Below are 12,672 nucleotides of genomic sequence, written 5' to 3'. Positions count from 1 at the left end.
GTCTGGGTGGTATAGCGGTTAAGTGTCCAACTCTTGGTTTCCCCTCAGGTCATGATCTCAGGACCATGAGATTGAGCCCCACGTCAGGCTCCACACTCAGTATGGAGTCTGCTTGAGTTTCTCTCTCCCTCTCCCTCTGCCCCTCCCACTCGTGCTGTCTCTCAAATAAATAAATCTTAAAATATTAATCTTAACAGGTAAACATGAGTATACCTTCCATATAGTCTTTTCTTTGTCTAGAATGCCCTTTTCTTTATCTGTCTAGGGAAATTCCAGACACAAGTCAGAGTCCAACATGACTGTCACTTCAATGACATGAAGCCTCAGTGGCCATACCCACGCAGCAATGCCCCTTTATACCCCATCTGCATGTTTGCAATTCAAGATATTACTGTAGGTATCTGGGTATGTGTCTGAATCCCCCACTCAGTGACCTCCTTTGGTTGAAGTTCTTTTATTTTTTAAAATCTTTTAAAGATTTTATTTATTTATTTGAGAGAGAGAGAGAGAGAGACAGCAAGAGAGGGAACACAAGCAGGGGCAGTGGGAGAAGGAGAAGCAGGCTTCCCGCTGAGCAGAGAATCCAATGGGGGGCTCGATCCTAGGACCCTGGCATCATGACCTGAGCCAAAGGCAGACACTTAACAACTGAGCCACCCAGGTGCTCCTGGTTGAAGTTCTTTTAGATTCCAGCTATTCTTTAGAATATCTCTGGGTATGTTAAAAAAAAAAAAATACAGATGTTTAGATTCCAAACCAGACCCATTGACTCAAAATTTCCAGGATGTAGGCCTGTACATCTTTATTTTACTTTAAGCTACAATCAGTGCTAGAAGCATGGAATTATATAATCAGTGACTCTGAATGAGAAAATCTTGCCTTGCCAACTGCACTTGCTCATCTCTCCTCCCTGATGTCCTCCATGTTTTTTAATTCACCGCTCACTTAGTACCCTCCAGCCACAAGGGCCTTCCTCATTTCCTCCCATGCACCAAATTCTTTCTTCTTGGTGCCACTCATGCTCTTGCTTCTTCTAGAATGTACTTCCTCCTATAATTCATTTGGCTATCGCCTACTTATCTGTTCAGGTCTCAACTTGGATGCTGTTTCTTCAGAGAGGATCTCCACTGACTTCCCCCAATCTAAACCAGGCTCTCTTCTTTCATCACTTGCCACTATTTGTGGTACATTCCTGGTGTTTATTGGTGGAATGCCTGTCTCCCCAACAAAAGGGAAGGAGCTCCATGAACATAAAGACCACATTGACATAATTCACCAATGCTCAGTTCATAGCCTGCATTGACAAATTATTTTTGAATGAATGGATAAATAAATGACATTGGTTAAGTTACTTAACCTCTGTGAGCCTATGTCCTTATCTACAATGATGGTATTAATTCCAACTTTCCAAAGTTGACATTCAAATAAAATGAAGTGACACATCTAAATAGCCTGGTACAATACCTAGACAATAGTTGGGACTCCATCAGTATTATTCAAGATCTGGGAGTTCTTAATTCTTCGACTGAATTATTTCCCATGTGACCTGGGACAAGAACCCTGATGCTCTGTGCCTCCTTATTTTATTATTAGTTCACACTACATGAAAACACTCAAAAAGCAGCAATTTCATAATTTTTCATTTGTCCAGAGCTTTTATACAGACAAATAAAATATCATTCAATGGTTTCAGCATATTAAAACATAATTTGTAAGCAAGAGGGAAAGAGGATATTTGTACCCCATTTGGTGAATAGTGATGTGGATATGGAGCAAAAAGATAGTGCTCAAAATCATATTATAACATGGGGAGAGAGTCAAGTTATAGTGGGTGTTAGGTCTCCAGAATCTCTTTTAACCTGGCTTGGCTGTTCTTCTTTTGCTTCTCATGTTTTGGGAGAATTCCTAGGTGCCGACTCTAATAAGACTTTCCTGAGTTCAATTTTACCCACTCATCCTCAGGATACATTATTGAAGGGAGATGAACTTTTTATTGCCTCTGGCTACAAACAGCTGTTACTTCAGCCCCAGTCAGGAACAGTCTATACACACATTCCTGTAATTGAACACAGCTACTGATGAGTTGCTAATCCAATTGGCTGATGAATCTAAATGGATTTTCATCTATGGTGGATGGAGCTAAATAAAGAAGGATAAAAGGTGCACTGTACAGTGTCATGAATTTCTCAAACTTCTTCCTTTGGTTCTTTATTTCTTGTGTGCTGGAAACCACAGAGCAGCATATAATGGCCCGTCAAATGCGAGAAGTCGATGTTGTGACTGAACTAGTCCCGGGGGTCTTCACAGAAAAAGCAGTCGGGGTCCTGGTCAGCTGGAGATTCCATCTGAATGGTGAGTGAGTGCAGAGCAAAGCTATTGCTGAGGACTTTAACAATCTCTCTCCGAACAACCTGGCTGTCACGGCTGGCTACTGTTGAGAAAGAACCATGGTAAGATTGGCACTGATTGCACACACGTGGGTGACTGCTACATTTCCAGCTTCAAGTACTTTGTCTTTGACCTGATGGGAGGGGTGTAGGTGGGGCACTCAGAAGAAGCCATGTTGCCTCTGACAGCTCCGTTGGCACAGACAAAACGGGGAAATTCGAGTGCGGCAAAGTACCCATCACTGTGGGAACTCTTCCTGCCCACAGTTCTCTCTGGGGTCTGGCACACTTAGAAGCTGAGCATGGAAGGGGAGATAAGACCTGAAGGAAGCTAAGACACAGCTATTTATTTCTTATATGGCCCTTTCCACCAGTCCCCAGAGCTCTCTGGGTTGCAGCCCTTGTATCTCATCAGCATTTACATCAAGACTAGTGATAGGAACAGGGAAACATTTAGAGCTCCCCACAAACTGTTCTTAGAGCAGCAATCTCACTGCCATCTTTTCTCTTGTCCCAAAAGGCATCTGGAGACTGTAAGTTTCCCTCCATAGTAACCTGACTGCTTACTAGATTCTTCCATCTGCAGTGAGATATTGGTGTAGCAGATGCTATAAATTACCTGTAGCCAGATCTGAGCCTCTCAGCAAAGATGATGATGTCAAAGAAAGCATAGTCCTCAAATGCCTGTCACCGTTGTTGCTGTAGCCTGCCTCTACGTGACTTCTTATTTTTTAGCTGCCTGAGCTGTCTTCCTGAGGCAGTGAGGGATCCTCTCCCTTCCCCTTCTCCACTGCCTATTTCCCCAGCCCAAGGACACATAATGGACAAATCACCTTCTACTTGAGAAAGTAGTTTTTAGAATAAACCCAACGTCCTAAGAATTATCTCACATGATTACAGAATTTCTAACCATCCAGTGAGGGAACCACCATTAAACCCTGCTAGCACGTCTTTTAGCTTATTAGAACCTTAAAGATGGGACCTATGTCTCCTTCATCTTTTTATCTTCAGTGATACACAGAGCATCTTAGACACAGGAAATATTCAACGAAGATTTATTGTTGACTTCATCCCATTATTTAACTGATTGGGTACCAACTCAAACAGGTGAGGTCTGATTTTCAGAGTCTAAGACCTTGAAGTCTGGGTGGCATTTAAACCATCTATTCTACCTGATACGCTCTGCAGTCTGCCTCAAGGGGTGCCTTCAGTATTATTGTTGCTATGATAAATTTGACCAGAGGTGCTTTCAAAGGCCTTGGTAAAAGGAAACACTCCACAGTTGTTTTGATAGGCAATGGACACTATAGGCAGCTCTACAGAAAGGAGGGAAATTATTGAGTTTACAGGACAAGGACTGAATTTTGGCAGGGTATTTACAGAACACACTGACCTGCAGCAACATGAGCTGAGAGAATCACTTGGTTCATTGCTAGAGACCAGATGTGCAAGCTGTGCACAGACACCACTCCATCCACTGCTAAGATGCGCTCTTTCACATCATTGTAATTCAGGTTCTTTGGCACACCTGACAAGAGGAAAGGGAGGGACGGAGGTTGTTTTTATTTAACTAAATACAGCTCATCCACATGGCTAAAAGGGGCCGCAAAATCTGCTCCGGAATATCAATGTGCCCTCCCCCTTTCCGGTTTCTGACTTCAGATGTTTACAATTCAAATTCACCTGACTCTTTCAAAGGGTTTAACATCAAAGACTGTTTGCAGATGTTATGCAATAACCAACAATAGTAATCATTCTCTGTTTTTGGTGTGTGTTATTAAACCAACTGAGCTTTTTCTAATGATCTTTGCATACACTCTAGAAAGCAAAATGAAGAAACATGGGACTTGGTATCAAGTAATTCTGGGTTAGCACTCTGACCACAACTACCATGAATTTACCCAAATCTTGGAACTTCTCTGATCCTCAGCACATCTGTGGTTAAAATAGGGACAGAAAGAGCAATAGGTATACTAAGTTCTTTGAGGAGCAAATGGGAAAATATCTGCTCTTTATACACTTGCAATGCTATGTAAATAGTAGTTATCCAACAAGTCACTTACTGAACTGTGTTAATAGTTGCTACTAACATTATAATGCCATCTTATTACTCAGTTTATAGAATTTTTATTGATTTACGTGCATTAGTCAGGGTTTATTGGTTCAGGTCACATAATGTCAGAGTTTGACATCATCCTTGCTTCTAAAGGAATGGTGTAGGGGCACAGAAGAAGGTAGGGACCCTGTCAGCCAATCAACAATTCTTTTGGGCTGAAGGAACTGGGGTTTCTCTAGCTTGAAGAAGTGAAAGCTCAGGGCAGAAGGATCACTTTTCTCAAACATTGCAAGGATTGTCATTTGGAAGATGAGAGGCTATGAAAGTGTAAGGGTCCTTGCTTTGGCTAGAGAGAAGGCAAGCCAATGGTGGGTTAGAATTGTAAAACACATCAATTTAATATCAGTTTTTTTTTATCAACTCAACCAGCATAACACTGATAAAGCCACTTGATGCAATAAGTAAATCCCTGCCAACTAACGATGACCCAAAGAGGATGCTGTAGAAGAGATTTCTAAGGATGACCACATTTTAACTTCTACTTCAATCATATATACACAACATGAACACCTGCTGTGTTTGTTAAAAATAAATATGTCTTAGCTCCATTCCAGTCCTTCCAAAGAAAATTTCTATGGATGAGGCTCTGAAATTGACACGCTTTCGAAGTGGCTCTCCACCTTGAATGCACGTTAGTATCATCAGAGGAGATTTTAGGAATCCTGATTGCCAGGTTACATCTAAGACCAATTAAATCAGACCCTCTGGGGATAAGATGAAGCATCACTATTTTTATAGCTCATTTGGTGACTAACAGCCAAGTTTGAGAACCATTGCACTAACGTTTACAAACCACTGGGCAGCTCTAGTTCTCAAGCTTGGCTGCATGTTTAAAAAACATCAAAGCCAGCCCCCACCTGAGTCAATTAATCAGAATCTCTGGGTATGGGGCCTGGACATAAGTATTTTAAAAAGCTTCCCAAAAGATTAGAATGAGCAGTTAGTCAAGAACAACTTAGTTAAAGGAATAGGGAATCCTTAACTCTCCTTTTCCAGGATTTAAGAACTTTGCTCATGGGGATTTCCTTCTTGGAGTTAATATTAAAATTCTCTACAGTTTTAGTTTAGTTTAATCCCACTTCATATTGTTTCATGGAGGTAACAAGGAGCTGGTTCATGTTGTTTCATGGAGGTAACAAAGAGCATGTTCTTTTACTCTGTGAGCTGCACAGAGCTCAGGGCACTAGAAACAAATTAAAAGAGTTCTTAGATTAGCCATAGAAGTGTATGGAGTCATGGTCGACATTGTTATATTGTAATGATAATAACAGACCTTTACTGAGAAACTACCATATGTCAAGGTTTATGCTAAGTACTGTATTCATAGTGATTAGCTTACTTAATAGAGATAAGAACTTTAAGAGCTAATTATCAATGTCACAATTCCTATTTAATTGGGAGAGAGGAAATTGGGAGTCAGAGAGGTTAAGAACCATTGCTAAGGCCAAATAGAGAAGGGGGACATCAGATTCTCAAGTCCATGCTCTGAGTGTGAAATGTTATACCAATAGAGTCTAAGTCTTGCAACCCAAAATTGATTATTATGCCTAATGTGTCATCTCTGAGGAGTTTCATGTGACCCTCTGAAGACCTATTGTCCTCATCTAGGACCCTTGAGATGAAATCACAAGCCCACTACCCCCTTCCCTCTTGCCTCACTTATCTCTTTACTTTTATGGAGAACACAAATCCACTGTTACTTATTTTACTCTCTAGAATAATGTTGACAAGCAAGAGGAAATGTTCCCAGTGGCCTTCAGTGCTCCATCATATATTAGAAATTTTTTTCCTGAGAGAGAGCCTGCAGACATATCAATGCATCCAGGAAAATACCCAAATTAGTGTTTAAAAAATAATTACTCAGGTTAATAAATATATGAAAAATCACTCAATATCTCTCATAATGAAGGAATTGCATATGGAATCAAAAACCTATAATATTTCACCTATCAGATTAGAAAAGATCAACATCTTGATAATACTCAATGATGGCGAGGATGTGAGGAAATGAGCATTCTCACATGCTGTTTGTGGGAAAGAAATTGATATGGTATCTTTGGTAGAAATGGCAATATCTACCAAATTTTAAAATGCATATAACTTTTGAAACAGCAATACCACTTCTAGGAGTTACACTACAGATATACAAGCATTAAAAATATATATGTGCAGAATGGTAATTACACTGTTATTTCTAATATCTATCAATAAGCAAGTACATGCATGCAGTGGAATACTTTGTACCATGGAAAGGAATAGGGTGTATCTCTGTATGTGCTAATATGGACAGACCTCCAAGTGAAGAAAATAAAGTGCAGAACAAAATATGTATCAATGCATAATTCTGTTTGTATAAAAAAAAGATATATATACTCTATAGATACATATATATTTCAGGTACATATATATGTAAATGCATAAATATTTTTGGACAGATATATTTCAACTTATTAGTAGGTGTTACCCTTGAAGAATGGGATTGAGATTTCAAAGGTGGAAAAGTGGGGAGACTTTCTATAATTTTATACCTTTCCATATTTTTAGAAAATTTCATTAAGTACAAGTACTCTAACAGTTATAGTGCCCAACGGGACAAAACCCTTAAACGTGTACTCAGCAGTGAATCCTAAGGAAGTGTGGGCTTTTGTCTAGGCACCTGCGCTCTGAGACTGTATTGGCCTTATGTCAAAATGTGCTGGACAAAAAAGAAAAGGTCAAGCCAAGGTCTGGATAGTTTTGATCATCTGAATGCTTGATGTGATGCAACCCTCTAATTCTGATTGAATTTTCTAGGTGCCACTCTCAGTGCCCTCATGTAGTAACCCTTTAAATGCTATGAAAAGACTATTCCAGTTGTTCTCAAAGTGTGGTCCCTGAACCAGCAGCATCAGCATCTTGTTAGAAATTCAAATTCTTGGGCCTCACTCCAGACTGGTTCAGGAATATGGGGGTGGACCCAGCAGATCCCAAGTGATTCTGATGCACTGAAGTTGGAGGACTGCTGGCCTGGTCTAACAGGGGTTTTAGGCAAGCCCTTCATAGGAGTTATAATGCTGCCTGAGAGAGAGATCATTCATTTTTCTTAGGTATTTTCCATATATTTAGGGAGGAATTTATGTTTTTGCAATATCTCCCTCAATATCTATCCTTAGTATTTGTACATATTGTTTTTATACTGTGCCATATTATTATTTAATGGTTGCTGGAGGAAAAGAGAAGCCAGGTTTTTTTTTTATTTGTTCCCATACGAATAAAAATCATTTTGTTTTCACAAAAATTCCTTACAAATTTATATTTTCCTTAGAATGCAAATTAACGGTGAACATGCCTTGATGCCATTCCCTTCTGTGATTATAGGGAAGAGAGAACATTGATCCTGGAAATAATAATAAAGTCACTCCTACCTTCCATGAGTAAGATGGAAAAGTCCTTTAAGACAGTGATGGTGCTGGCCAGAACCAGGATGGAAAAGACAAATGTGCAGATTGGGTCAGCCATTTTATAGTCTGGCTAGAAAATAAAGGGACTTCAGTTAACTGAATTCGGGCCCTCCATGCAAAAAGTCTGATTAATAAAATAAATAAACGTCCCTGCTTCTTTTTCACAGTCACCCTTTCACCTCCCTGACACTTGACATCCAACTCAGAGCCAAGACTTCCTGAAGACTCAATCCTTCTTTTAAGCTTCAAACTATGTACAGGGAAAAATATCCTTGAGTGTTCTCTCCAAAGGCCTGATTTGACTTTTCTCAAATTAATAGAAGCACAGAGTATGTGATGAAAATATGCACAAGTTTATACAATATTCAATGGCTTTTCAGCCTTCCTCATGATGAGAAGAAAGGGTATCACCTGCCCAGAGGTTGCATATGACCAAGGTCCAGCTGGAGCTTGGTCTTGGCAGACTGGGGTTAGTTCCTTTCTTTCCCTTTTCAGGATGACACATATTCGAGGCAGGCATCTTTGATTAAGTCCTAAGAGTATGAGCTGAGGCCTCATTCTTGCACTGTCTCACCACTGGCGCCCTTAGCCTCAGGCTGAGGTACCTGGTCTTCTGCCCTTGATGAAGTTCTGTTCCACAGAAGAGTCCATGCCTCATTACCTCTGAGAAACTCTCAAACTCCACTAACCAGTACAAGTTTGAACAATTTTGCCTTAAACTTAAAGCTTTCAATGAATATTTGTTCAATTGAATTCAGATACATCTTTGTAATTTTTATTTATGTGTTTTCATTTTTTAGTAAAAATGATAAGGAATCCCTGCTAACTGGATGATCAAGATGCAAATGAGAGAGCTAAATGCTCTTCTCCATTACCCCCCACCTATATCCCAACCCACTTCTGTTAGTTCTTGGTCTAACAGATCTGTAGTAAATGTTTGTTTAGGGTCAGAGGTTCATCCAGGATCCATCCAACTTCTTATTAATACCCTGATTTTGAGAGGAGAATTATCTTTCCCCCATTGTGGGTGCTATTGGTGGGGCAGTCAATCAGGTGTTCTCCCTCCCCAGCCAAGCAGCAGGTAAAAGACCCAACCTTAGTCTGTTGGACTCTCTTTCCCAGAAATATGATTCCCCAGCAGAATGACAAGAAATGGGGGAAAAAAAATTGTTGAATCACATTCATTTCTGCATTGGTACCTGGGACAGAATGTGGATAAGTTTCTAAAATCTAAGATACCCAATGTTGCCCTTATTTCTACCTTGATTTCTGTCCAAGAGTACATCTAGTAAATTTCAGCCAATAAATATATTTTTGCTTAAGTAAGCTAGACATCTTTTCTGTTGCATACAACCCAAGAAACTTAAGGTATCCATGGTGTTCACCTTAACTCCATGACAAAAGGAACTACTTTCTGGAAAGACTGATAGCCCTACAGTTGAAGACAGAGCACTTAGGAATTTGGAAAGTCTAAGATTTCAGGCTTTGAACATTTGTTTGCTTGTGTAAACCCTGCAAAGCAGTTGGTATAGACAAATAGGCTGTCCACCCTCATTTAAGTTAATATTGACAGGTCAGCTTCTGTACTACCTAATCTATAAACGTACTATGACAATGAGTAAACTCAAACATTCTCACCTTAAAGTAGATAATAAGTGCGCTGGTTAACACACTGATGCTCTGCAATAGATCTCCAAGGGCGTGCACAAAAGCCGCTCTGACACTGGCATTAGCTTGCATGTCTTTGTGATTGTGGTTGGAGTGTCTTTGGTGCAGAATCACACTTAGCCTGAAAGAGAGAAGGGTGTTCTTGGCACATGAGATTAGCCCTTGAAAACCTATGCAGCATAATGGAGAGTTGGCAAGAGCATGTATTATGCAGGGTCGCAGAGAGTTGAAATATTAAGGCTGTAAAATGTCCTATTTTGGACTAATTTTGAAAACACATGTACCATAGAATTTTAAATTTGTACACAAGGACAGACAACAAAAGTTCACGTCGGTTTTCTCTTCCATCTACCCAGTGCTACTCTGGTTCACATGAAAACTGGCAATCATCCCTCCCTAGATGAAACAATTTGACAATGAGGAGAGGAAATACCATTTATTGAGGGTCTACTGAATGTTAGGCGCTAAGCTAGGCTTAAAGCTGAGCTTTGGTGGGAGCTAAATTAAACAGACTGGTTTCAAATGCAAAAAGCGGCATAAGGGGTAAAACAAAATAAGAAAATATCACCAAGGTCAGATTTTTAAAAATATTTTATTTTACTCAATTTTGTGCATTTCTGTGAGAACTTAAAAATCTGAATAATTTTTTAGTGGCCAATGATGATAGTCATGTGTTTGTATATATGTAGCTATTAACAAGAAACTAAAATATATTAATATATTTTAAATATATGTGTGTAAATATGTATGTAATTTAACATGCAAATGTATATAGAAATGTACATATATAAACATATGTATATTTTATATGGTCCTAAGAGTATGAGCTGCGGCCTCATTCTCTATATATAACATACAGCAAAATTTAACATCTCCTATCTGAGTCAAAGAGATAAGTATTAGGCACTATAAATTATGTACCTGATTTTATTTTGGAACAAAGGTTTTAAAAAAATGATTGTTTAGTACCACATATCCCAGTCTATTTGTTGGTAAAGTATCTGTTAAATCTAAGGTCATCACCACAAAGTGGAATGACTGCCATCCAGCAAGATTTGATCATTACATAATGTACAGCTTTTAGATGGTTGCTGCTTGGGCAGAAATTCACCCTTAATTGATAGTTACCACTTAAGAATCTTCAGACAGCCTGATACAGCTCACAATTAAACGTACTCTCTTTCTAGGTCTATTCATGTGTGCTTATCATATTGTCATTCATTCTTTTACTCATTTTATTAAAAAAAAAAAAACTTATGTAGGGGCTCTTGTGTGCCAGGCACTGTTAAATGCTTGGGGTATTAAAGGTGAGTGAAAGAGACACGGTCCCTCCCCCAAGTAGCTTTAAGTATGATGGATGGAGATGGCAGAGATTTTAAAAAGACCCAGATAAATAAAAATTCTAATTTTAATAAGTCTACTAAGAACTGGGTACTCTGGGTAACACAACAGGGAAGTCTGATTTCGTTAGACAAAGAAATTGAGTTGGATTCAAAAGGTTATGGTAGAGTTAAATTACAGGCTGGAGGGGAGAGAATGTTTCAGGCAGAGAAAACAGCATGCGACAGCCTTAAGGCTCTATTAGTAATCTTTGTCCTAGGATCCCTTTGCAACTTCTATTAGAACCTTCTGTCCTGATTTTGGGTCTCCAAGGAATAGATTTATTCCCAAACTATAGTTCTGATATTTCTGTATTCAGACAACACAGCATCTAGCAACACTTGAAACCTATAATCCTGGTTCTGGGAGAAAACATTATAGTCACTCAGTATCTTTATCCATAAATGACTACCTATTTGCACAGGGAAGTCACCACTTTTCAATTCCCTTGCCTTTGTAAGTATGAGAAACACCTGCAGCGTTAAGGTCAAAGTTCAAAAGCAGTTGCAGTAAAAAGAAAATTTGGATGGTATCTATTTAGAAAGTCAAACTTGATCATCAAGTTTCTAGATGTATGGGGTAGTTAGCTAGGTGTATCCTTCATACTCATGTAGCATCGACACAACCTATGTGACATATGACTCTCATGAAATTATTAATATTTTCATTTTCTCTGCTGGACATATTGTTCTCCTTATGCAAAGACAATGTTATTGACCCCCAGTCAGCAGCACATGTGCTCTGCCTTATTTGTCTCCTTGTGGTGATAGATTTGCATTGATCTCCACACACTTTTTCTCCTGGTTCCAATATGAAACACATTTTCAAGTTAGCTGGATGGAAATAGGAATCTACTCAATAATAGCAGTCAAAATACCACTCTTCTAATTGTTTAGCTCAGAGATTTCAAGCAATGATTTGCACACTAAGAGGTAAGGAACTGAGGCAGGCATAAGGTAAGGAGATTAGAGTGACCTGAGGAGCTTTTTCAAAATGTACACATTCAGAATTTCCTCTAATACCAGGGATTCCACTGTGCCCTCTCTTAAAAGACACTCTTTAAAATTCGATTCTTCTATCACTGTCTTCTTCACTTTCATGTATAAGCTCACCTCATAGCATGTGTCATGTTGCATTGCAAGATAGACAATACATAGTATGTATGAGTCTTTTCTTTTTTTCTGCTATAACAAGTTACCACAAAGCTTTTGTGGTTAGAACAACATAAATTTATTATCTTATAGTTCTGGAGGTCAGAAGTCTAAAATGGGTGTGCAGGACTGCATTCCTTATGGAGACTCTAGGAGAGAATTCATTGTCTTACCTTTTCCAGCTTCGGGAGGTCACATACATTCCTTGGCTCCAGGATCCTTTCTCTATCTTCAAAGCCAGCAATACAACATCTTCCCTTCACTCTGACCTCAAGTGTCCCTCTTACTTACAAGAACCTTTCTGGTCACATTGGGCCTGTCTGGATAACCCAGGATAATCTCCCCATCTCAAAATCCCATCCTTAACTTAATCACATTTGCAAAGTTCCTTTTGCTATGTAAGTTAACATACTTAGAAGTTCCAAGGATTAGAATGTGGAAATCTTTGAGGGACCATTATTCTGTCTACCATAGATGACTAATAGGTAGGTAGGTAGGTAGATAGATAATACAGTTTTAAGTAGGGTTGC

General features: G+C 39.1%; 1 protein-coding gene across 1 annotated transcript in view; it reads right to left on the bottom strand.

The window, feature by feature from the left end:
* Positions 1–558: 558 nt before the first annotated feature.
* The window catches only part of SLC30A8 (solute carrier family 30 member 8), a 51,545-nt gene continuing 39,431 nt past the window's right edge, over positions 559–12,672 (bottom strand). The window contains exons 6-9 of the mRNA XM_031021584.2: positions 9,582–9,732; positions 7,908–8,013; positions 3,781–3,915; positions 559–2,431 (exon numbers count right to left, since the gene is read on the bottom strand). Coding sequence (XP_030877444.2) covers positions 2,286–2,431; positions 3,781–3,915; positions 7,908–8,013; positions 9,582–9,732 — 538 coding nt within the window. The 3' untranslated portion in view covers positions 559–2,285. The remainder of the gene's footprint in view (positions 2,432–3,780; positions 3,916–7,907; positions 8,014–9,581; positions 9,733–12,672) is intronic.

The sequence above is a fragment of the Leptonychotes weddellii genome, chromosome 4 (assembly GCF_054177405.1).
Source record: "Leptonychotes weddellii isolate Sample4059 chromosome 4, ASM5417740v2, whole genome shotgun sequence".
Classification (NCBI taxonomy): Eukaryota; Metazoa; Chordata; class Mammalia; order Carnivora; family Phocidae; genus Leptonychotes; species Leptonychotes weddellii.
The sequence above is the reverse complement of the archived record's forward strand: the minus strand, read 5'-3'. Positions and strand labels throughout refer to the sequence as shown.